Raw genomic sequence first — 24,270 nt, forward strand, 5'->3', positions numbered from 1 at the left:
TCTTTTGTATAAAGAATGATTGTTTGAATGTGTGTCTATAAATAGTTTCTCTTGATTGTTGAACATTTCTTTTCTTCTCATTCGTTTATTCACCGTTAGCGAGACCTATCAATTTCTGCATATCTTTTTGCAAACATGCATGGAACTGTATATTCTTTTTATTATACAGTTCAGTTTCCAACATTTATGAGCCAGCTCAGATTTCTGTGTATTAGAGGTCTTGGGAATATTTACTTTAAGTACATCCGGCATAAATGAATACACGAACGACTGATGTGTGAAGGCTCAGATTCATTTAATTTATTTGTAAAATTAAATCACTTAAAATTCCAGGGATATGGATTTTATAAGTTGATTGGGAATGAGAACTGACCCAAAAAATCCAGATGAAGGAAAAGTAGAAAGGACTATTTCGTTTCTGTAACTAGTAAAAACTGAGCTAGGAGGTAGATATTGTCCATTTATTATGGATGCAGTTGTTGTGAAAAGGTATCTTATGCTGTGTCTGTCTGTATCTAGGTTTTTAGAAACATGTATTGTATTTCCTTTTGACACAACTAAAATTTTACTGACAAATATAAGAGAATGAATGAATATCTATGTAATAATCAGTGTAGCTTCACATCAATTTCTTAAATATAACCTACGATGTTTGACATGAAACCCGGAAGTCTTGTTTGTTTTTGTTCCCCAAACTCAATTTACTGGAGAAGTTATTTTGATAATGTGTTTCCATTTCTGTAGGTCAGCTGAAGGTTGCATTATGCGCCGATGTTTCACCGACAACGTATAAAAAGTCACGGGTGAATTTTGTGTCCTTGTTTTTTACTCAAGAGTTTCTCATTCTTCAGGGGTGGGCTGTCTTTTATTTTACTCTTCCTTGAGGATGAAATTTTTGTTTTAGAATTAATTTCATTGTTTATAACGTAATTTTGTACAAGAATACTAGGACAAAATGCTACGGTAATTGGCATAAATGCGAGTAAATGGTGGTGGTGGAATCGGGTACAGGTCAGGTATGTGGGCAAAGTGATGACATTGTTTCCCTGAAACTTCGCACTACTACAAAAAGTGGCTAGGACGACACAAAAAAAAATATCGTCTAAGCCTGGGATGGTAGTTATTTTGTGTCGTCTAAGCCTTTGCCGTCCAAAGTAAGCTAGTTTCGAACGACAAAAAATGGCATTAATTGCTCATTTTTTGAGACGGGTAGGTTTCTTCTTTTCATGTTTTTCTCTTAAAGATGTCCCAACATTTAACACACGAAAATGAGCACTTGGAAACAAACTTTAAATGAGGCATTTTCCTTTGGACGAGAGTAAGTAAGTGTCGTCCAATTGGAAAAAACAACCACTTATAGAGTAGTTGTTTCCTTTTTGTTTTAAGTAATTTAATTTTTTTTTTTTTTTTTAATTTTTTTTATCATTCTTTATCCAAAAGAAGTGAACAAAATAAGAAGCTAATGAGACCAAAACAGAATAATGTACTGAATCTATCTATATAACGAAAATGAGACTAAGGTTCAACAAATCAATACCTAATTACTCCGAAAAAAAAAATCAATACCAATTGAAAATTATCTTAAGACAAATTCAAATCAACACAACGATACATGATATTATCGTGGTGAGCTACATGGAGGAGCGTCTGGGCATGGACAACTTCACCGTAGCCAACACCATCACGAACTGGGCCATGGTCAGCACTTTGGGAATATACTGAACTAGCACTTCCCCAACTCTGGTTCACAATTTTTCAAACTATCAGAGAAAAAACAAAACTTATCTTAATTAGATACAAAAAGCGTAGATTCCTTCAATCACTGAAATGAATTCCTAGAGTCAAACATATATTGTGCAGGAAGGCAGAGGCAACAACGGTAGTGTGGATGGAGGCGAGATGGGATGTGTTGAACGACAACTGCATTGAGGCGAGAGAGAGAGAGAGAGAGAGAGAGAGAGAGAGAGAGAGAGAGAGAGAGAGAGAGCAATAGAGATAATTTTTTATTGGGGTATTCACTAAAATTCACTTAATTTGTCTATCATGCGACTAAAGCATGTTTATATAGCAAACGAATTTGGCTCAAAATAAGGACAAAAACTTATATCGAAGAGTAAATTAATCGATTTTATATCATGAGGAGTGCATTGTCATGACTGCTATACTCCGGAGATAAATATATAGTTAATTATATATATTATTATTATAAACTCTTTTAATTTTTATTCAATTTTGGTAACCATTTCACTTCTCGAATTGAAAGTTTTTTGTCAACTTATATGGAAGTATCGTCTTCTAAAATGAAAATTTATTGTGTTTCCCATATTACAACTTTGTTTATTTTCTAAAAACCTGATGAAAATTTTGTTTTAACTTTTGACCATTCACCTCATTACCATTAAATAACAATACATACATATATATATATATATATATATATATATATATATTCATAAATGTCATATTGTTTATCATTACACATATTATTGAAAACAGTTTCTTAATTTTTTAAATATCTAACAATAATTCATTTTTAAAAAAGAAACCGTTGTCTTACTAAAGCAATAACTACTCAATATACATACACACAATCTATTTTGAAAGTATTTTCGCCTATGTACTTTGTGGAATCAGATGCTAAAACGGTGGTTTAAATTCTCTGTAAACACTCTATTTTTAAAATGAATTTGATTCTATTTATTTGGATGTATCTAGTTTATTGTCTAATTTTCAAGAGTGAAATTGTCAATAATGTAAGGTGGCTAACATAGTAACATGGTGACTTAGTGATTTTAACCACTTAAGCTATTTTCATAATAAATTTATTTAGTTGGAAGATACTTTCGGTAGAGTCTTTGATTAATAATAGATTTTTATTTTTCAAAAATAAAAAATTAGCATTAGTTGTCTAGTTCTAAACCGTACGATTAAATCTACAAGCTCTGGAAATATCGGCACCGTTTAAGTGGGACCCACACTTAACAGAGTCCACGTCCATCACACTAGCGAACGGCTGAGATGTTGCTGGCCCGGTATCACAGTGATAATGATAGAGAGAGAACTCTGAACTCTCTCTCTCACTCGCTCCAACCCGGTTCCGATAAAAGGGTTGCCCCGAGATCTGAGGATATCACAGATTTCGACACGTGGCTCCATGATGAAAATCGGATGCAAACCTATTTATATTCCACTCTTTATTCTCCATTTCTCGTCCGCTCTCTCTCTCTCTCTCATTCTCATCTCTTTCTCTCTCATTCTCTCTGCAAACCCTAGACCTTTTTGCGATTTCATGATTCGAATCCTCAAAGCCTTTGGTTCTCTAACCTGATTGTTTCATCTTTCGGTACTTCCGGTGAGGTTCGGCCTTAGAATTCAGATTCCGCGCTTGCCATTGAGAGAAGAAAGGAGAAGAAATGACGTCTTCGACGAGCTCTGTGTATGTCAGCGTTATCGAGGACGTTATCAGCAAGGTTCGCGAGGAGTTCATGAACAGCGGTCCCGGTGAAGATGTTCTCAAGGAGCTTCAAGGAGTAATTTGAAAATTCTCATCTTAGTTTGATTTTCCCCTGTTTATATTATCGTCGGAATTCCTTGGGTAGCGATTGTTACTAGTAACCATTTTCCGAAGCTTGACCGGATCTTGATTTTAGGATTTTGACATTCTCTATTTATGTTTCTTCGTGGAAATGCTATGTTGTTGACCTAGGTTTTCTCTGATTGCGTCTGTGTGGAAAAAAAAAATCTTCAGATATGGGAGGCGAAGATGATGCAAGCTGGTGCAGTGAACTCTCCGATAGAGAGGTCCGGAGCGGCGAAGCCCACTCCCGGCGGGTCGATTACTCCAGTTCATGATCTCAACGTTCCGTATGAGGGGACTGAAGAGTACGAGACTCCCACAGCGGATATGCTGTTTCCTCCTGTGAGTCTATGATGCAATATAATGTATTGGTTGTCTTAATCTGTCTTAAACTTGGGGCTTTGACTTGGATTTGGACCTTTATTGGTTGCTGAATTGGGTTGTATTGTGATGCAGACTCCATTACAGACACCTATTCAGACACCATTGCCGGGTTCAGGAGATGGAATGTATAATATCCCCACTGGGCCTAGTGACTATTCTGTATCGGGGAATGATGGTGGCAATGCCGATGGGAAAGGTGGAAGACCTAGCCCGTACATGGTAACTTCTATGCTGTTATCGCAATTAGATTGTACGTGAACTGATAAATTCTTAAGTAAATGTGTAATATCACAATTAACATGGTTTGTTTAATTTGAATCTTTTATGCAAGTGCAATAGAGAGTGCTATCTTTTGACTTGATTCTTATCCGATTTGGCCATGAGAGATGTTAACATGTGCTAATTTGAGTAGTTTGATTTGTCAAAATTTTCCCGTAATTTTCTGTATTCATGTTGCTCTTGCAGCAACCTCCTTCCCCGTGGATGAGCCAGAGACCGCCACTTGATGTTAACATTGGTGAGCATGGGTGTATATAGTGGTATATAGCTCTTACTCTCGACGGTCATGTGGTAACTAATGATATCATATGTATCGTCATAGCTTATGTTGAAGGGCGTGACGAGCCGGATAGAGGGGCTTCTCAGCAAACTTCCACCCAAGTAGGGCTTACTCTAGCTGTCTGTGGCAACTGTTACAAAGTCACATTTGTCAAACATTTTTTTTGTAGAAAATATAGCTGTTAACTTTTTGTGCTTTGGTGGAGAAAATCTCAGGACTTTTTCACTGGTAAAAGGAAACGAGATGGTGGGTTTGTTCCACAGCAAGATGGAGCTGGAGATAGCACCCTTGAGGTTTTTGAGATTGAGGTATGGCTTTTGTTATATTTCTGATTTAATGTTTCTACCATGGCCTCTGCAATGCCATTAAATTCTTATTGTTTATTATTGATTCAATACTATGGTTACGGTGTTAAATAGTTTCCCTATCGGTATTTATCATATTTCTTTTGTCAAACTGAATCATTAAAACCGTTCTGTTTATTTTTAGCAATTTGCTTGGCATTCTGTTGGGTGCCATCTTCACTTGCTTTAAATGATGCTTATTTAACATATATCAAGGCTGGTAGTTGTTTGTTGTAGTGTGATCAGAAAAACTTAAGTTAACGGCAGTAGAACCATTAAGAATCAACATTTCCAAATTACGTGCTTTGGTGATCCTCTGTTTATTAATTTATGTTGTGAAGCTTATTGACTGGTCATTATTTTTCGTGTCTGTGATAGAATATTTGGGATCACTGTCCTAGTCATTTAATTTTTAATTTTGTATGCACCTCTAGCCTATAAAATTTATCACAAAGCTTGTCGTTTTGGGAACTGGTGATTAGATGAACATCGTAGACAGTGTATAATTGTGGTGGGGTTGGATATAACACGATAAGAGCCTTTTATGATCAAACTAAGTTTTTACAAGCGTACTAGAATTTCTTATGCGTTTGGTCTGTACTTGCCTATTAGAATCACTTAAATGACTCGTATAATCATGTAAAATATTCTAGATGATTCAAGGAAGCAGTTCAAATGGTCGACAGGGACATTGCAAGATATTGCAGACATCCTCAAAGATCCCTCAACTTGACGGGCCCATCCCTGAGCCTTATGATGACGTGCTTTCTCCTCCCAACAATGTAAGTTTGCTAGTTATTTTATATGTTTAGTTATCATGCTTTTTGTAGTCATTTTTTAAAATTATGGATGCACATGCACATGATGGGCATGAATTGATCATTTTTAATTATTCTAAATTTCTAATACCCTTAATATCCTAGGTCCTAACAGATTACCTATAGGGTGGTCAATTTGTTAAAATTATCTTGGATTCAATATACTATCTGACAGCAAGTGGTCTTTTTGCTGATCTTATTTGAATTCTGGTGAAAATAATGGTTGCTACCAGGATTGAGATTTTTACTGGTCTTTTAGAGTCCTGGAGCACGAAAATGCGACAATATCAGTTTGTTTGCTGATAATTTGTAGAATGACCACTTATAGATAAATGCTTAAGGAAATTAGCTGGAGAGTGACTAAGTTAATTTTGTTTGGGTGATTATCGTTGAGCTGTGGATGATTTTCTGGCTGCGAGCAAAGCAAATCACGTGATGCTTATGCGGCTTCCATCACAACCTATATGAGCCTAAAGATGTTCCATAGTCTACTCTTTTCTTTCCTCTTTTTCCTTTTCTTTTACTGCTAATAATAGTTGCTGTTTCTGTTTACCTTTCAGATATACAACTATCAGCCTGTTTACAACGAAGATTATAATGTTGCAAACACACCTGCTCCCAATGGTAAATTATATGAAGAAAAAAAAAAGCAATTAACTATAAATTTGAATACCATCAACCTTGATGTGGAGTGCGTGTTCATGTTCCCTTCTGTTTCAGACCTTCCGGTCAGCACTCCTGCAATTCCTGTTCCGAATGATGTGGATGATGATGATGATGAGCCCCCATTGAATGAAAATGACGACGACGATGAATTGGATGATGTGGATGAAGGAGAGGATGTAAACACGCGCCACCTAGTTTTGGCTCAGTTTGACAAGGTACTCTCTCTCTCTCTCTCTCTCTCTCTCTGTGTATATATATGTATATATCACACACGATTGGACGGGCATAAATGTGCTTGGTGTATCTATTTGGTCAGGTAACGCGCACAAAGAGCAGGTGGAAATGCACGCTGAAAGATGGCATTATGCACATAAACGATAAGGATATTCTCTTCAATAAGGTAAGGGCTGTCCTTGAGTATTCAATTTACCTTTATGCACCGTTTTTGTTTCGGTGATTAACTGAAATGCCTGCTAAATTTACTGGCAGGCAGCTGGGGAGTTCGACTTTTAATTTTTGCAGAGAAATGGATGTTCCAAAATTAGTAGCAGCGGTGGCCCATGTGAAAAAGAGCACAAATCATAGGGTGGGAGTCAGAGTTCGTGATTTTCTTTCTTTATTGATTGGTATTAAGGGAATAGCTCGAGAGGAAAAAGACGTGTCTTTTTTTTTTCTTTTTTTTTTTTTTAAGAAAAAGATTGGGATGGTGGACTTTTGGCTTGTTTTTGTACATAAAAGATGAGCTTTTTTCGGCCTAGAGAAAATGGATGGTCGTCCAGAGGCATTTTATGAAGTTTTAATCGCATCATGGAATATATATGATTCCATTCCACTTTTGTATACTGAGACCCTTTTTTTTTGGGTAGTGTAACAATTGAATTGATAATCTCTGTATTCTTACTCCAAGTATCACGAGACCTGCATATAAGTTATTTCAATTAGGAATCGACAATCGACTTGAAATAGCCATAAATTAAATAGCCAAACCACCGAGCCGTGCACAGAGGAGTGTCTTGTCTTTCCGTTCTGGTCGAGTTGGCAGTTGAAGGGTACTCGTGTTACTGAGTCGTGTGATCGAGGATTAGGATGATAATCTTGTCTTGAATTCTTTACAAAATTGATGTTACATGGATCTATCTGTTTATTCGGTCGGATTTAAGATATCATAAAATAGACGGGAAAATAGATGGGAATGATGAATCATGTAAGTGTACCAACAAAATTTACCCTCGTAGCATACCGGCAGTCTATTGTTTTTCAAATTGTAAAAAAATAATTTCCATAATGTTTACATTTTTTTGTTTGTATTATTATGTTTTGACAGTTTCATCTAGAAAAAAAAAGGTAGTTTATGGAATTCTAGTTAGTCTGATGCATAAAACAGAAGAGACAAGAAATAGTTGAGTCGGTTTGCAAAATGACTTTTTTTAACATATCTCTGTTCATTAACTATTCAGAAATTTAATTTGCAAAATGACTTTTTAGGTTAAAAAAATAAATAAAAAAGAAAATAGATTTTTCTCTTAATCACTTCTCACCTTAATGAACCTCCACTTTAGTCATCGAGAAATGACATCAACTAGTAACAACTTTGATACTTTGAACTAAAATAGTAACAACTATGTTTGTAGATATTTTTACTAGTAACGGTAAACTTATATATCTACAATTGTTAATTGTAGACTTGTAAGTCTACATTTTATTACAAGTGTATATTTTCATGTCTACAGTTACTAGTAAAATTGTCCAAAAAAATAATTTCTATTATTTTAGTCCAATTTATCAAAGTTGCTACTAGTTGATGTCATTTCCCTTAATCATAAGAGAACATGAGACTTCCTCCATACGTAAACAAACGAGCCTCTTCCCACTTATTTTTTTTTTCATCCTAACTTCCCAATTTCACTCTACTTCCTCATACTTCTTTCTCTCCTTATTCAAAACGTCTTTTTTTTTTTTTCAAACCTAGGAGCTCGATCACATTCCCGCTGAAGTTTTTATGGTCTTTGAAAAGTGGACTTTGAGAGTAAATGAAGGGAAGCTCAAGGTTATACAAAAAGAATACTTCAAGATCTTGTTCGAGTGAAGTTAATGAGAGTAAAGAAAGGAATTTCATTAGAGTTGTCACTATTGTTGCAGTTGGGAACCACCATAAAAGACAGAGAACAACAACGTCATTTGATTTGTGGTTGTTCTCGGTTATTCTGTTTGTAATTTGAATGAGACTAAGTTTTCCAAGATGATAAACTCGTTATTCACATAAACAGGTTACTATAGTTTCTGAATAGATATTATAATTTACACTATATGGAACAACAGTTAATGGACATGAACAACCGATATAAAAGAACAACTGTTTGTGCTCATGGTGTTTGTTCTTGGTCGTTATTTTTTTTGTTGGCTTATGATTCATATTCTCATTAACGACTAAATTCAATAATTGTTTTATATTTAAAAAAAAATCAAATATAAGTGACAAAATCATAGTATAATCCTTGATGGATTGGTGGCCAAACATATAGATAATAATTAGCATGTTATTTTATAGCCTACAAAGGGTATGATGTAGTAGGTTAATGTTTTAATTTAATCTTTACGGATAATGTCATTTTCGATGTCTTAATCACATTAAAAAGTCTTTGAACAACCAAAGTTATTCTATATGTATTAATGGTAGTTTATTTTTTATTGTGATTGTTCTTATTACTTAGACACTCAGTAAAAATCTTAGAATATATGTTCCATAGTCTAATTGAAAGTAAGTCATTATTTTAGAATTCTGATTTAAAATCAAACACGAATAACTCTTATATTTCCGTAAAGACCATGGTTAACCCCTCACGCATTATTGATTGCGCACACATCGTCGGGGCATTCTTGATATAATATAGGTATATAAAATCGATGTTCTTCTAGGTTCCTTGAGTCATAAATGCCCTTAAAACCATGCAATAACATATAATTTTTATCTGCCCAAAAAATTACTAGCAACCCTCCGTAGACCGTTAGACGTTCTTTTACTTTCAACGGATCTATAATAAGCGCATGATTTTTTTAAAATGACAAAATCTTACGGGGCTGTCCTAGTCCTTGTCCAATATAAGAAAACGTTTTGTTTTGAAACCCAATGGATAAACCTTCCATTCCAATAATTTTATTTTCGTGCTTGTTAATCCTCCAACTAGTTTTATTATAATGTATGATAAAATATAGTTTCGCACTATAATTATATCCCATTGAAGTTTTATTATAATGTATAATAATATATAGTTTCATGTTAAATTATAAAGTACCACACACACTGAATTTTGAGTTCAACTAATATCTCAAAAACATATACTCACAATCTAAGCACAAATTCCTACTGCGTTTTAATAAAATAACAAAAGCTCTTCTTTCCTCAATCTAAACACTTCTCTATCTCGCTAATTCTGATGATGTCTGATGATCTCTAACGATCTCTGATGAACACGTGCGAATTTAATTTAAAATTTTTTTTTTTTCATTTTTTGTTTATCATTGAAAAAAATATTGAATTCCGACAACATTAGCTAAAAACAATCGGAGATCGTCAGGGGACGTCAGCAGAATGAGAAATGAGAGAGTTAGAAAGATAGACAAGTAAGAAAAAGTGTTTGGAAATATATTTTTGTCTTAAAAAACAATAACAATCCAATTATAGTATGTTGCACAAAATAAATCCATTCATATTTTTTTCTAACTAGCAAGATATTTACCTCCAATAGCTTAGCTTGGATGGCAAGACCTCATGCTTGTGAGGTAAACTCTATGAAAAGGCGATGGTTCAATTTCTAGAAAACAAAAATTATCGTTTGAAGATTATATATTGTAATTTGTGCTTAAATATTCCATGTAATTGATGATACGTTTTAGAATTGAATTATTAAAAAAAAAAAAAAAACTAGCGAAATATCTCCCATTTTAATTTGTGGTGGGCCAAAATTGTAAATATGCTCAGTCGTGTAGGTTATAACTTGGCGCTTCTAGTCCTAGTTGAAGGGTTTTTCTCGTTCTTTCCTTCATTTCTCTCACTCGCCCACACGCACACTGCTGAGATTCGGATTCGGCTCTGAAGTCCGAACCGTCGTCAATCGCTCGCCTCACTGGTTCTCCTCCGCCTCAGGAAACCCTAGAAAATGTCGGGCGGGTTCTTCCGGGTGAGACTCCTCGCGCCGATTTCGAAATCTCACTCGACAATTTCCCTTTCCAATCGGCTGTTCACCTCGTGTTTTGTTCGTTATAGGGCACTACGGCTGATCAGGACACGAGGTTCTCCAACAAGCAAGCGAAGCTGATGAAATCGCAGAAGTTCCATCCTGAATTGGAGCACTTGGTTCGTTTTCTATTTTTGGGCTTTATTTTTCCCATTGTTCTGAATTGATATTCAGGTCTCGGGATTGGTTTGAAAGATTGTGACCTCATGCTTACCGGATGACATGAAAATGCGTTTAGGTCGATATTACGAAGGTCAGTATGGATGTTATCAAGCCATGGATTGCAAACAGAGTGACTGAACTTCTTGGATTTGAAGACGAAGTGCTTATCAACTTCATTTATGGTCTTCTGGATGGGAAGGTAGTGTAATTCTCTACTCATTCAGTTAGGCAATAGCTTTTAAACGGTCAAATCCTTTGGTTTTTGGATGCTGAACTGGATACCAAGCGAGGGAAAGATGTCAATTCTCTGAAAGTTCGAAATTTAACGTTTTTAATCTTAATATGGTTCTCAAATGTATAAAAGGTGCACACGTATTTGCTATCTACAGGAAGTGAATGGGAAGCAGATACAAATTTCGCTCACTGGTTTCATGGAAAAGAATACTGGAAAATTTATGAAAGAGCTTTGGACACTTCTCCTGAGTGCTCAAAACAACGTCAGTGGTGTTCCCCAACAGTTCCTAGAGGCTAAGCAAGAAGAAGCCAGGAAGAAGAAGGTTAGCGACTTATTGCTTCCACATTCATGTCTTTCCTTTTCATTCACAACGATTTTGTTTTAATGACAGAGTATTATTACTTGTACGATGTTACTGATTTATTTGTATTTTTTGATTGTGTGTGCAGGAGGAGGCAGATCTGATAGCAAATGAAATTCAGAAAAAGAAGGATCAGGAAAGTAAAGAACTTGAAGAGGAGAGATTGAGAAAGATGGTAATAACATTTTGTTCATGCTAGAGTTTCGTTCTCTAGAGTGCAGTTCTTTGGTTTTGACTTATGTTTGTGTCTTCATGCGTTCAGCTAGCTTCTCCAATTTTTTGGGTTCATCATTCCTTTACCTCAAACTGCTGTAGGACGGAGTGGTTGAAATGAAAGCGACTAATGCTGCATCGGAGCCAAACGGGAGGCGTAAATCGGGAAGGGCTTCGAGTGATCGTCTTGACGACGAGCGAGGAGCTGGCAAACGGAATGGAGTGAGAGCTAGGAACAGGTAGAGTTTCTTGTCAATTCAATCAAATCATGGACGGAGTATGGATTATAGTATGAATAGAAGGCTATTTTCGGTAGTGTTTTTATGCCGTATAGATTTCTTGGTACCTTATGCCCTATGGTCGAGTGCTCACTTTTTTTATGTTAGGTAGATTTTGATATTTGTGGAAGTCTGAAATTTCTTTCAAATGAATTTTGTGTAGGATTTTATTTTAGGGTGTTAGATTTTTTGTGCTGATAAGAGTTAGCTGTAAGTCGCTGACTGCGTCGGAAGTCACATGTTTGCATTGACTACGCTGCACTAACTTGTGTACACAAGTAGTTCCAAGTGTTAGCTATTGAGTTGGGTATTAGGGATCCATCTCGTATATTTGAGATTAGGTAAAATGCTTGTTGGATGTGTACCTTCAAGCTAACAAATAAGCACTTGTTCTGTTAATAATGCCGAGATTGAATGTAGTTACTTGGTGCAAGAGATTGAGTTTGTTCCGGATAGCATGCTATTTTAATTGGTACGATTATTAGTAAATTTATTCTCATGCAGGGATTCTAGATCTCCACCTTCAGGTCGCCATGCTTTGTCTAGGTAATTTTGCTGATTGCTTCTACTTTACTATAAGCGTCATGATACCGACAACTAAAGTTTATTTGATGTGCAGAGGATCGCCTAGAAGATCTAAGAGCAAATCACGGTCGAGGTCCAGAAGTTATTCAGAGTATGTTCTCTATTACTAAATAATGGGATTTTTTATTTTTTTATTTTTTTTATTTTTTTTTCCGTTCAACCTCTAAATAGCATGGCATGAATGGTTTTGTGCGTTTAGAAGTTCTCTTGTATATTTCGCTAACAGAAACATATTGCTCGTTATCCACAATTTTTAGTGAGAGAAACAAGTCAAGGAGTATGTCCAGGTCACCCGAAGTGAGAGGCCGCCCTAGAAATTCTCGCTCTCCAAGAAGGCGGCGATCGGTTTCACCTCGAAGGAGGCACTCGCCTCGAGACTCCGTCTCTCCAGGAAGAGGAAGAAGAGCTTTGAACTCTAGGAAATCTCGATCACCATCTCCTCCAAGGCGCCGAGTAGTATCTCGCAGATCACCGTCTCCCGCTGGACGTAGATCACCATCTCCTGTTCGCCGACGCAGATCACCGTCCCCCGATCGTCGTCGCAGATCTCCATTGCCTCCACGTCGACGCCGATCACCATCGCCGGCTCGACGGCGCCGATCTCCATCGCCTGCACGCCGGCGCCGATCACCATCCCCGCCTCGTCGCCGCAGATCACCCTCGCCACCGCGCCGGCGCCGTTCACCTTCACCGCCGCGTCGACGCCGTTCACCTTCACCACCGCGCCGACGCCGGTCACCCTCTCCGTATCGGCGCCGTCACCGTTCCCCATCACCTGCAAGACGTCGCGTATCTCCTTCATCGGCGAGACGTCGCGCGTCACCTTCACCATCATCCTCGCCAGTACGTCGCAGGTCACCAGAGCCGATACAGCGCAGGTCACCTTCACCTCTGGCTGGTGGGAGGAGATCAAGTCCCGTGAGTCGGTCAGCGTCACCCTTGGACCGGAGTTCTTTGTCTCCAGTTCGGCGCGGTTCCCCTCCATTGATCAGAGGGAAGTCTCCAAAACACCGGGGAAGATCTCCCATGCCATCACCCGATGAAAGAATAAGGTTAGTCGCATAACATTACTACCAATATCTTAGTATATACTACGAATCTATTAGATATACCATGTAGAGCCGAAGAATTATGTATCAATTATTTATCCATAGTCATCATTGTTCTAGGTATGGTAAGCACAATCACACCATCATTATTTAATGGAGTCTATAACTTAAAAGATGTAAATATATTTGTATGTATAGCCACTTCAGTCGTGCTCGTCCTTTCTCGAGTGTTTCTGCACTTTCTCTCATTTAAAATCAGTGTTTTTGACAAAAAGGGCACTTTTTTGGTTGCCAAAACTGGGGACTAGTCATAGTTTAGAAAGGAAGTTACTGAGGAGGACATGGGAAGCTCGCCATTTTATTCCTGCAAATTATTGTTTTAGTTTCATAAAATGACTGCACTTCTTTCTCTCATTCAAAACCGTGTTTACAAAAGGAATTGGGCTTTCTTTTGGTTGCCAAAACTGGGGACTTAGGTCATAGTTTAGAAAGGCAGCTACCAAGGAGGACATGGATAGTTCGTTTATAGTCATTTTCATTTAATTCCTGCAAATTAATATTTATGCTTTGTCCAACTGTTTTTAGGTCTCGTAAAAAAGGCTCTCCTATGGCCAACAGATCTCCTAGATCTCCTGCAATGCCGGGATCGCCACCAGGTGGTAGGAGTACAAGTGAAGAAAGAAGGTATTGTAATCTAGGCCAACACGTCTCATATCATTCATGTTCGAATGGTTTAATCTCGTTCTCATATATCTTATATATTGTTTTTTCTAGTCCAAATAAGCCTTCTCCTAGGCAACCCAGGGAACGTATAATCCGAAATGAAACCTCTAGTCCGTCAACAAAACCAAGTGAACAGAAGCTACGACGCAATGAAATGATTGAAGAAAAACAGTAAGAACCTGGCTGTGTATTGAGTTATCACTGATCTATTATTGTATTTCCATTCCTTTTTATTTTTTATTTTTCCTTTATGTTAATGTTTATATTTATATTAATTGTTGAAAAAAACACCCCTGTCAGAGAGATGAGGGGTCCAGATTCCACAGAATGTCGGCGGTCTCCCAAAGTGAACAGAGACTCCTTGCTCGATAAAAGGCAAGAGGCGTTGCATTCTAGCGAAGGAAGAAAATCCGAGGATAAGAGCCGGTCTCAATCAAACAATATCAAGGAGAGCACTAGACCGTCCAAAATAGTAGATCCTGCGCAGAAAGAAAAGGTTGATAACCGTGCCAACACTTACGGCTCTGATTCTGAGGAAAATGATAAACAGAAAGCAGGAGAGAGGGAAAAAAGAAAGCTCAAAAGTAGGCACGATTCGGCTTCAGACGAGGATGATAGTTACGATTCCGACAAAGATGACAGGAAGGACGCTAAGCGGAGGAAAAGAGAGGAAAGAAAACTGCGTAAAGAGAAGAGACGGCAAAAGCGGGCGGACCGCCGCCGGAGGAGGGAAGAACGCCACTCGGAGAAGCATAAAGGCAAGAACCAGAGCGACGATTCTGCATCAGATGGCGAATATGGCAAAAGAAAGGAATATCATTCGAGTGACAACGAGGAGACGGAGGCCGAGAGGCAGAGGAAGCTTGAGATTGAGCTGCGAAATAAAGCTCTTGAATCACTCAAGGCGAAGAAGGGCATCAGTCACTAAGTCTAATTTATGCTGTCATAAATACCATTTCTTTCTTTTTTGAATCAGCTTTTTGTTTGAGATGTTTATGGAGTATAATGTAGTCTTTTTATCCCTGGCAGCTGAAATTGGATAATGAGGATTTCCTGAGCTTATCTCATGAGTGCAACTTTATGCTGGCCTTTCTGCTAGATTTTCTGGTAATAATTGTCTTTCTGTTAGCCAGAGGAATCTGGCTTTAATTGTTTTAATATATTCTATAATTTCTATCGGTGTAGAACCCCTTTGCCGTCTTTTTTTTGTTGTATGTTAGATTATGAATGATATATGCTATCTGGCTTTGTTTGGTGAAACCAGCTTTCTACTATATTCTTGATGCTTGATACAGCTAATCCTTTTGGGAATGAATAATTTGTTCTCAGGCCAGACAAGTAGCTGTTTATTTGTTTTAGTTTATGGGGTATTAGTCTCGGGGGATTGATGGTGTGATTGTAATAGTTTTCGGGTATTTAGTTTCCATTTTCAAGTAAAACCACCATATTTTTAGCATTGCCATTATATGATCAGTAATTAATTATAAGATTAACCTGAAAGGTATTTGATGGTTGCATTACTGTGGCTGATAGTTGATTACTAAAATTTGGTTTTTGTGGTGGATTGATAGATATACACTACTGTCAACTATTCATGGTTGAGCTGATCTGCACAACATCATAATGTCATGAATACAGGTGAAACCTCTTCAATTTATGTGGGACTTCTTAGAGATACCATCTCTAGGTCAATCCATGTAGGTTCATTTCTCTGTACTTTACTATTATCATTGTTTTCATTGATTCTGGTTCAAGGTTAAATATAAAAGAAAAACTCAATGGGCTTGGCTTGGCTTAAGCATGCTCAAGGAAGCAATGGTTTTGAGACTTGTACGATTGTATAATAATATGATTCACTGCATGACTAATTCTTTGCTTAGTCCCTCTTATTTTTTTTTTTTTTTTTTTTTGGCTTGAAACTTAGCTCCTCTTTTAGAGCAACCCTTTTTGTTTGCTAAAATTATGGTGGTTTTACTTGGAAATGGAAACTAGTACATGCGTTGTGTGTTTGTCGAAAGAACAAAAGATCACGTGTCGACATATTCCGAGGGGGTAGTAGTAGTACTACAATGTACTACAAGCAATTTTGGGCACTTGGTTTCATCTACGATAAGCTATATTAACCAAGTATAAAAAGAAGACAAAGACAAGTTTTCCGAAGGAGATATCTAATGTTTTAACTATTAATTCATATTAAACATGATTGGTGTAAGTTGCAACTGTTTTTTTTTTTTTCCTCCTGAAATGGAACGTTGAAAATTGTGTCAATTTGCTGTGGGCCATAATGGATCACCATTTAAAAAAATAAAAACAAATCATGTGGTTCCATGGTGGATAGTGTACTACTACTGACTTGTATGCTAAAAATCTAGAATAGCAAAAGAAATCTCTGGTGCTCAATTTATGCTCAGAGGATAGACCGCACCACGTGGCACCACGTCATTAGCTAGATTGTTCATCCAGATAATATCCAACAACACAAAGGCAGTTCAATTCTGTTTGCGACCGGCCAAAGGGGTGACTAACCAGAGTGTCTGACATGGAATGGATGTGGAAAAACTAACTGAATTGAGACGGAAAAGGAAGAAGAAGAAGAGCCACCTATAGTTACTATTGCTACTATTATTACCACCACCATCACAATTCCTCTCTGGTTCACATCTCCGACATGGCTTCAGCTCTCAACTCCACCAGTTACTCCTTCCTTCTGACCTCTCCTCCGAGCTCAAGGACGACCTTGAAGAACAAGAGGCTCAGAGTCTATGCCGCCAAATCCGCCGGAAAATCCGACGCCGGAGCTGAGAAAGGCAACAATTCCACCCCTTTCCGGTTTGACTTCGACTTTGCGAAGATTCCGGACATGAAGTCACTGATCCCGGTCGGCGGCGGCGGCGGCGGTTCGTCTCCGTTCAGGCCGGGCCGGCGTAGCAAGGACCCCGGCACCGTGTTCGTCGCCGGAGCCACTGGTCAGGCTGGGCTACGCATTGCTCAGACACTCCTGCGCGAGGGCTTCACTGTCCGCGCTGGCGTCTCCGACCTCGCTGCCGCCCAAGAACTCGCTCGTCTCGCCGCCACTTACAAGGTTAAAATAGTCAATAACGTGCATATTATATACAAGTTTATAAATAACCAAGTCACCAAAATTTTGAGATTTGTTAATTAGTCAACTTTTCGTAAATTTTACATGTGACTTTGTAGGAATGTTTTTAACGTTCCATTTATGTCATTGGGGTCTGATGGTTTATTTTTACAATTATTACCGTGTTTTTGGCTTTGTTAATAGAATCTTGGGTTATATACTTAAAATTTACCGGATGTTAACTATATGACAAAATTTGAGTTTTCATATAACTATAAATCTAGAGAACCCTATGATATATACATGTATTATAGGGGGAAACAAATGAGAATCCGTTTTTTTATTTTTATTTTTTTATTTGTGTAGTTTGGATCAAGGAAAATTCGAGGGCTAATGTGTATAACTAAATTATTTTGAAGAATTATTTTTATATACGAGTCGGATTCGATTAAATTCCACGAGGCTTTAGCATTATCGACCGGATTAATGTGTATTTTTTAAAATGGGAGATGCAAACAAATTTGTATTACATATCTCTCTCTCTTGTTTCCTCACAAATTTGTTATAAAAACATGCTCTGAAAATACTGCAAAATGAAACAGATCATATCGAAGGAGGAGTCGAAGAGGCTGAACGCGGTGGAGTCAACGTTCAACGACGCGGAGGCGATCGCGAAGGCCATTGGGAGCGCGAGCAAGGTGGTGGTGACGGTGGGGCCCGGGGAGGACGGGGGAACCGCAGCGGTCACCGCAGCGAACGCCGCAGCGGTGGTGGAGGCCGCTGAGCTGGCAGGGGTGGGACACCTGGCGGTGGTGTACGACGCCGGAGCCGGCGGCGGTGCGGGGTCCACCAACAACGTGCTGGACGGCCTGACCTTGTTCTTCAGCGGCCTCTTCTCGCGCTCCCAGGCTCTGAGCCTCCCTCAGCTCCTGGCCAAGGTCATCGAGACCGGCGTCGCCTACACCTTCATCAAGGCCACCCTCACTGACGACTTCTCGCCGGAGACCGCCAACTCCGTTGTTGTCTCGCCGGAAGGAACCGCAGGTGCAATAGACTCCAAAGTAATGTAATGTAATCACTAGTAAATGTTGATTAATCACCGAGTCCCGTTTTTTTTCTTTTCGTGGCGGACATAGTTGACATTCTTTTTTTTTTTTTTTTTTTTGCTTTCGCAGGTCGGCGTGTCTCAGATAGCGTCTCTGGTGGCTAAGGTTTTCTCTAACACCGCCGTGGCAGAAAATAAGGTGACATTTAATATTCATTGCTCTCTGCCCTTTTTTTTTTTTTTTTTTTTATTTATTATTATTACAATGAAGATTCGGTATCTCATGTATTTTTTCTTTGCTCACCTTAAATTAATTAGGTGGTAGAAGTATACACGAGTTCATCAGCGCCCTCAAAGCCGATTGATGAGCTGTTCAGGTATTTAAAAATAGAAATTTAGCGATATAAGCCACATAAACATAAGCGTTTGCGTTTTAGCCAACGTTTTATAATTGTTTCGTAACTAGCCAATATAACCTAGCCAACACATTAATTTACTCTGCATTTTTGGTCATTTTGATTGCGTAAGTAGAGTTACGGGGCTATTTACCAAAAGTTAATGAAACGTCGACTATTTGGAAATTTCTAACCCTTCATATGACTATTTAACCACTGGACCCATTTAAAAACTGGTTATAGTCTACAAAAAAAAAAATGGTTTCCACTCGGCTCAATTCTCGTTAATTTTTCCGAGTTTTCAGTTCCATCGTGGAGGATAAACGAAGAGCAGTTTACTTAGAAGCACAAGCGAAAGCGAAAGCGGAGGAGGAGGAGAGAAAGGCCGCCGAGGCGGCCAAGAAGCTCGAAGCCAAGCAATCGCCGGCGCCGTCCGAGGAATCCGAAGAATCCGCGGGCCCCACAGTGGAGAGCCTCATGGGAAAGGCCAAGGACATCGGCGCCGGATTCTCGTGGGACAAGCTCAGCTCCCAGATCGCCGCCGCGGCCGCCCAAAACGGAAGAGCCAAGGCGGAGGAGGAGAAGGACGAGGAAGCCCCGCAAAAGACGAGGATCGCGACCGTGAGAGGCGCAGCCAAAGCGCTGTCGCTGCCGTCGTTCAAGGCCGTCGTCAAACCCAAGAGCGGTCCCGTCAAGAAGGCCAAGGCTGCGCCGCCCAAGAGAGGGAAGGCCGCCGTGGCGGAGAAGAAGAATCCGGCCGAGGTGAGGAACGTGTTCGGCGGGCTGTTCAAGCAAGAGACCATATACATCGACGATGAGTGAGTGAGTGAGTGAGTGAGTGAGAAAGAGCCATAGCTTTTGGCTTGGCAGTGCTTCTTTATATATTATATCTGCAGTTTTCTAATTTTTTTTTTTTTTTTAAATTAGTATTTATGTGTATTTTTCTTTTTATTGGTGGTGTTCATAGGCGAGGTTTTATGAGCTTCAGCAAAAAAGTGCTTGTATTATCAAGTTATTTTTCAAAATGTATTGATTATCTTTTTATGAGAGTAATAATAAATCTGTACATCATCTTTGATTCTTGATAGCCTGTTAATGATGAATCTTACTGAGACATCTTGTTCCTTCTACTCGATTACTAGTCGTTGAGCATTAGAGTATTTTATATTTTTGCATAAATTTGGAGGAAGAGAGGCGAGAGTTGTCGGCGTCGAGCTTCGTTGATATCGATGGCATGGAAGAATCGGAGCCCATTGTGCGACATACTTTTTTCGACTTTGACGTTGTCGGTTCCAATGGTACCGGATTAGCCGATGTTTGGCTTGAGCAACGCTCTTGGGGCAAAGGATCTCGTGTGGTTGTCTCTCACACTTTTGGGGCCAATACTGGAGTTGTTATTCGGTTTTATTGACGTTATACATATACATTCTCAAGTTAGATTTTGTTTATGGGTACTTTGATGTCTTGTTGGGTCTGTTCTGTTTTTTTGGTGGAGACAAAATAACCGTCTTCCACAATCAATAAAAGTTAAAAGAATCATGTTTTTCATGATAATTTGATCACAGTTGCTTGAATCTCCCCCATTAACTCTTGTGGGTATTTTGAAAGACCAAATTGAGTACTCGAATTTCAATGTCCACTATATCTTCTTTTTTGTCAAAATACAGAAGATAAGGAAGCAATTATATTTAGTGTTAGATTCATTCAGAGCTAATTATGTGTTGTGTCTAAAATCCTATTTACTAGTAGTTTTATCATTATACTAAAGCTTTGTGTAATTAAAAAAAAAAATCCACACCGCCTGTTAGTTAAGTCCAATTAATCATAATAATTCTAAGGGCAATGTCTTAACAATGACATTACAAGTAAAAAATGAAACGATGAGATAAAAATAACATTAATTGTTGCTATTGTTAATGCCTGAAAATGGATCAACACTTAAACTAGTCTGCGGTTCGATTTAGGGCCGGACCCTATGACCGCGCAGTGGTCGAACGGGGAAGTTGTCTCCAAATTTTTCGCCTCCGCCGTGCCGGAAAGAGGTTTTCGGTGGTTCTTCACCTGAAAAAGAGAGAAACATGAGCTAGAGAGGCGCGGAGGGGTTTCCTCCGGCGGGCACTCCGACTCTCAACATTAGTCCAAGTGGTATACTTCATAATTCTATAGAGAGAGGGTCTCAGATGAGAGTGAAGCTGAGGTTTTTTAAGTTATGAGAAAACTTACTTCAAAATTAGGAGATTTGAGGTATTTATAGAGATGTGATGAGTCGTGGTAAAATCGTCATTCACTAAGGTCCTCCTTTCAAGTTTGGGGTAGAGGCGGATCTTCCTTGTTGAGATGGAAAGAATGGGGTAGAGGTCAACTTATGTTGCCATGGGGGTAGAGGTCGACTCTTGTCGCCGAGATGAAATGGGGGTAGAGGTACCCCTTTCGCCGAGATGGAACGGGGTTGGATGTCAGCCTTTGTTGCCAAGACGGAATGGGAGCAGAGGTCGACCCTTGTCGCCTAGACGAATAGACATGGGGGTAGAGGTCGACCATCGTCGCCGAGATGGAACAGGGTTGGAGGTCAGCCACTGTTGCCATGATGGGATGAGGGCAGAGGTCTGTTAGACCAATAAACTAAACAACCTGTCACTCAGCTCAATATCAGTCGTTCTTCCCTGTTCCTCTCAGCAGCTTCTACATGGTTCTAGAACAGCCTGACGTGTCCAACCTGACGTGGCTGAACTTATCGGAATCAGCTCCTCGTACCACCCTGGCAGCACATAATTGGTTCATTATTTTCCGTACATATTGACAGCCATAATACGATGTAATGAGCAGAGGATATTCCCTGCATTCTCCATTGTATTTACTGTGTATATATACCCTTAGTAATGAATGAGAATATTAGGCTGAGTTTTATTCATATGCTTTCAATAGCATTCTTTATCTTTTCTATCAAGGTCGATCCCTGTTGCCGAGATAGAATGGGGGGTAGAGGTCAACCCCTGTTGCCAAGAAGGAATTGAAGTAGAGGTCGACCTCTGTCACCGAGTAAGAATGACATGGGAGTAGAGGCCAACCATTGTCGCCAAAATAGAATGGGCATCACTTTTGCAGGATTGAAGGCGGGTCCGGTTTGTCTTGAGTCTGGGCTCTTCAACTTGTTTTTTGTGTCGGACTCGCTATGCTTCTTTGTTTTTGGGTTGAACTTTGATTTTTTTGGACTCGTAGTACCTATTTTTGTAGTGGTAGGCATTTATGCCATTCGTGTTTCCATAGTAATTCATCAAATTTATACGAGCTTAGTACATTACCATGTAAACGAGACAAACGACATATTTAGCGACATAATTAGAAATGTTCAAGGCAGACATTGATTACCCTGGCAAACACGGCAAAAGAAAAATAATAATAATAATAATAAAATTATGTCTCAACCAGCGTTTTCACTCTCAGTTGCATCTTCTTCGTCAGCAAGTACTCCTTCATATTTTCTCAGACCAAAAATACCTCATTCTCTTCATTCCGGATTCTCAAAACCCTCCATAACCAACCCAGCGGTCTCATTCCCTCGTCTCCGAGCCTCTAAACTCCTACATTGGAGTCCCAAGCTCAACGCCGAACCCAAAAACGGTTCGATCGGGGACTCAGAAAGATGGTCGCTTCGTGGCACTACGGCTTTAGTCACTGGTGGCACTCGCGGGATTGGGTAAGCGAACCAATAATTTGTCCGTGCTCTGAAAGCTTTACTTGGTATTATTTGAAAATTGAACCGCGAATCTCCACTATCTTAGGCGTGCCATTGTGGAGGAACTTTTGGGGTTCGGAGCTAGAGTGTACACGTGTTCTCGGGATAGAGATGGTCTCGATGAGTGCTTGAGAGGTTGGAGAGATTCTGGGTTCGAGGTTGGTGGGTCGGTTTGCGATGTTTCGAAAAGATCTCAGAGACTGGAATTGATTGACTCTGTGGCTTCGCTGTTTGATGGGAAGCTCAATATCCTTGTAAGCTTATATCCATTTCATCATCTTATACTCGAGTTATGTCTCATGTAACTAGAAATTTCAGTTGGATTAGCTATGTGTAAAAATTTGGAATGATGGTGGCAAAAGATGGACATGGATCACTTTATTCAGAATATTAAAATAAAAATATAGGAAATTTATGAGACTTCTGTGTCCGCAGACTGCATTGAATTTGCATTTTTTTTTTTAAAATTTGGATCAGAGGTTTTATCTATAAGTTTAGTTTGTAATCATTCTTTGCAGGTAAGCAGTGCGGGAACAAACATAAGGAAGCCGATGGTTGACTTCACCGCCGAAGAACTATCGACACTCGTGGAAATGAATTTCGAATCCGCGTTTCACATAAGCCAACTCGCTCATCCGCTACTCAAGGCATCGGGGGAGGGACGAGTCGTGTTCATGTCTTCGGTCTCCTCTCTCGTCTCATTGAAGAACATGTCTGTTCTTGGAGCAACTAGAGGTTTCAACTACATAATTTTTCTTCTTTTCTTTTCTTCGGGCTGTTGGCTGTGCCAACAATCTAATAACTAGCTTGTGTATTGTTCCGGTTATCAGGAGCGATCAATCAACTCACGAAAAGTTTGGCTTGTGAGTGGGCAAAAGACAACATAAGGGTTAACGCCGTGGCACCTTGGTACGTCAGAACATCTATGGTGGAAAAGGTAAAGCTCAAACTCTTGGTGACAGCAAGAGTTTTGGTTACAAATGTCTTGGTTGAAATAGTGGATTTTTTTTTTATATGCACGTGATTTTTTCCCGACTTCTAACAACAAGAGAAGATCCAACTAGATTTGCTAAAAAATCATTTTAATCGGTATACCTGTTTCAGGTACTGAGCGATAAGGAGTTCGCAAAGCAAGTGTATGAAAGAACACCTTTGGGACGGGTCGGAGAACCGAACGAGGTGTCATCTGTTGTGGCGTTTCTGTGCTTGTCTGCTTCGTCTTATGTCACAGCCCAAATTGTTGGCATTGACGGAGGCATGTCCGTCAATGGTTTTTACCCGACCAACCACTGAAAAAGGCCAATCTGTTTTACACTCACCCATTTGTTTCTCTATCCAAATTCAAACTCTATGAGGATTTTCATAGTATCTGATGTAGGAGAGTCTAATAGTTATATATTTATCCTTTGTTCTCATTTATTTTGGAGAAATACCACAAAACGGATTTTTTTTATGCTCATTCCAAGAATATCAAATTCCAGAAAATTTCTACTAATATCAGTTTTTTAAAATTGAAATTGTAACCTGAAATTAAAAGATAAATAAAACTATGAACTGTAAAAGAAACTGTAACAACCCATAAAATTACAATATTTTATGGGATTAAATTCTTTTGATTCGTATATGCCGATTAAGTTTTGAAAATTCAATATAACTGACATTTTTGTCTGGAGAGCGTTTTGCTCTCCCTTTTTAGTAAATTGGCATTTTTAGCCTGTTAATATAAGATTCTTGTTTCAAAAAAAAAAAAAAAAAAAAACTGATATTTTTTCTTTCCATATTGTAACAAGTTGATGTCTAGTAGTTTACCATGTTTTTGGTTTTCT

At 38.8% G+C, this 24,270-nt stretch overlaps 4 protein-coding genes across 6 annotated transcripts; all 4 read left to right on the forward strand.

Moving 5' to 3' along the window:
• Positions 1-3,216: 3,216 nt before the first annotated feature.
• LOC149381854 (transcription factor-like protein) lies at positions 3,217-7,234 on the forward strand. 2 transcript variants are annotated; one of them, XM_089601157.1, is made up of 11 exons: positions 3,217-3,530; positions 3,749-3,919; positions 4,034-4,180; positions 4,427-4,478; positions 4,563-4,621; positions 4,736-4,828; positions 5,518-5,646; positions 6,243-6,306; positions 6,403-6,563; positions 6,665-6,748; positions 6,838-7,234. In XM_089601157.1, exons 1-11 carry the CDS (start codon positions 3,414-3,416, stop codon positions 6,859-6,861), a joined length of 1,101 nt encoding a protein of 366 aa, XP_089457283.1. In that variant the 5' UTR covers positions 3,217-3,413; the 3' UTR covers positions 6,862-7,234. The 2 variants fall into 2 exon arrangements, with proteins under 2 accessions (XP_089457283.1, XP_089457284.1); XM_089601158.1 differs by having other exon boundaries at positions 5,551-5,646.
• A 3,103-nt stretch (positions 7,235-10,337) lies between these two features.
• LOC149381855 (splicing factor PWI domain-containing protein) lies at positions 10,338-15,901 on the forward strand. 2 transcript variants are annotated; one of them, XR_016302054.1, is made up of 13 exons: positions 10,338-10,526; positions 10,613-10,702; positions 10,822-10,944; positions 11,135-11,302; positions 11,430-11,516; positions 11,657-11,793; positions 12,337-12,378; positions 12,452-12,508; positions 12,675-13,469; positions 14,052-14,150; positions 14,241-14,360; positions 14,490-15,296; positions 15,761-15,901. XR_016302054.1 is itself a non-coding variant. In XM_089630771.1 (12 exons), exons 1-12 carry the CDS (start codon positions 10,506-10,508, stop codon positions 15,115-15,117), a joined length of 2,367 nt encoding a protein of 788 aa, XP_089486897.1. In that variant the 5' UTR covers positions 10,338-10,505; the 3' UTR covers positions 15,118-15,389. The 2 variants fall into 2 exon arrangements, 1 of the variants encoding a protein (XP_089486897.1); XM_089630771.1 differs by lacking the exon at positions 15,761-15,901 and having other exon boundaries at positions 14,490-15,389.
• Positions 15,761-19,788, forward strand: PTAC16 (plastid transcriptionally active 16). Its single transcript, XM_089630772.1, has 6 exons — positions 15,761-15,827; positions 16,562-17,271; positions 17,871-18,329; positions 18,444-18,512; positions 18,632-18,690; positions 19,014-19,788. The coding sequence occupies exons 2-6, from the start codon at positions 16,858-16,860 to the stop codon at positions 19,528-19,530; spliced, it is 1,518 nt and encodes a 505-aa protein (XP_089486898.1). The 5' UTR covers positions 15,761-15,827; positions 16,562-16,857; the 3' UTR covers positions 19,531-19,788.
• Positions 19,789-22,124: 2,336 nt separating this feature from the next.
• Positions 22,125-23,875, forward strand: LOC149381857 (tropinone reductase homolog At5g06060-like). The gene is made up of 5 exons (XM_089630773.1): positions 22,125-22,405; positions 22,491-22,698; positions 22,963-23,179; positions 23,275-23,381; positions 23,549-23,875. Exons 1-5 carry the CDS (start codon positions 22,125-22,127, stop codon positions 23,735-23,737), a joined length of 1,002 nt encoding a protein of 333 aa, XP_089486899.1. The 3' UTR covers positions 23,738-23,875.
• The last annotated feature ends 395 nt before the right edge of the window (positions 23,876-24,270 follow it).

The sequence above is a fragment of the Urtica dioica genome, chromosome 11 (genome assembly GCF_054948205.1).
Source record: "Urtica dioica subsp. dioica isolate 48M chromosome 11, U.dioica_male_clone48M_v1_H2, whole genome shotgun sequence".
Classification (NCBI taxonomy): domain Eukaryota; kingdom Viridiplantae; phylum Streptophyta; class Magnoliopsida; order Rosales; family Urticaceae; genus Urtica; species Urtica dioica.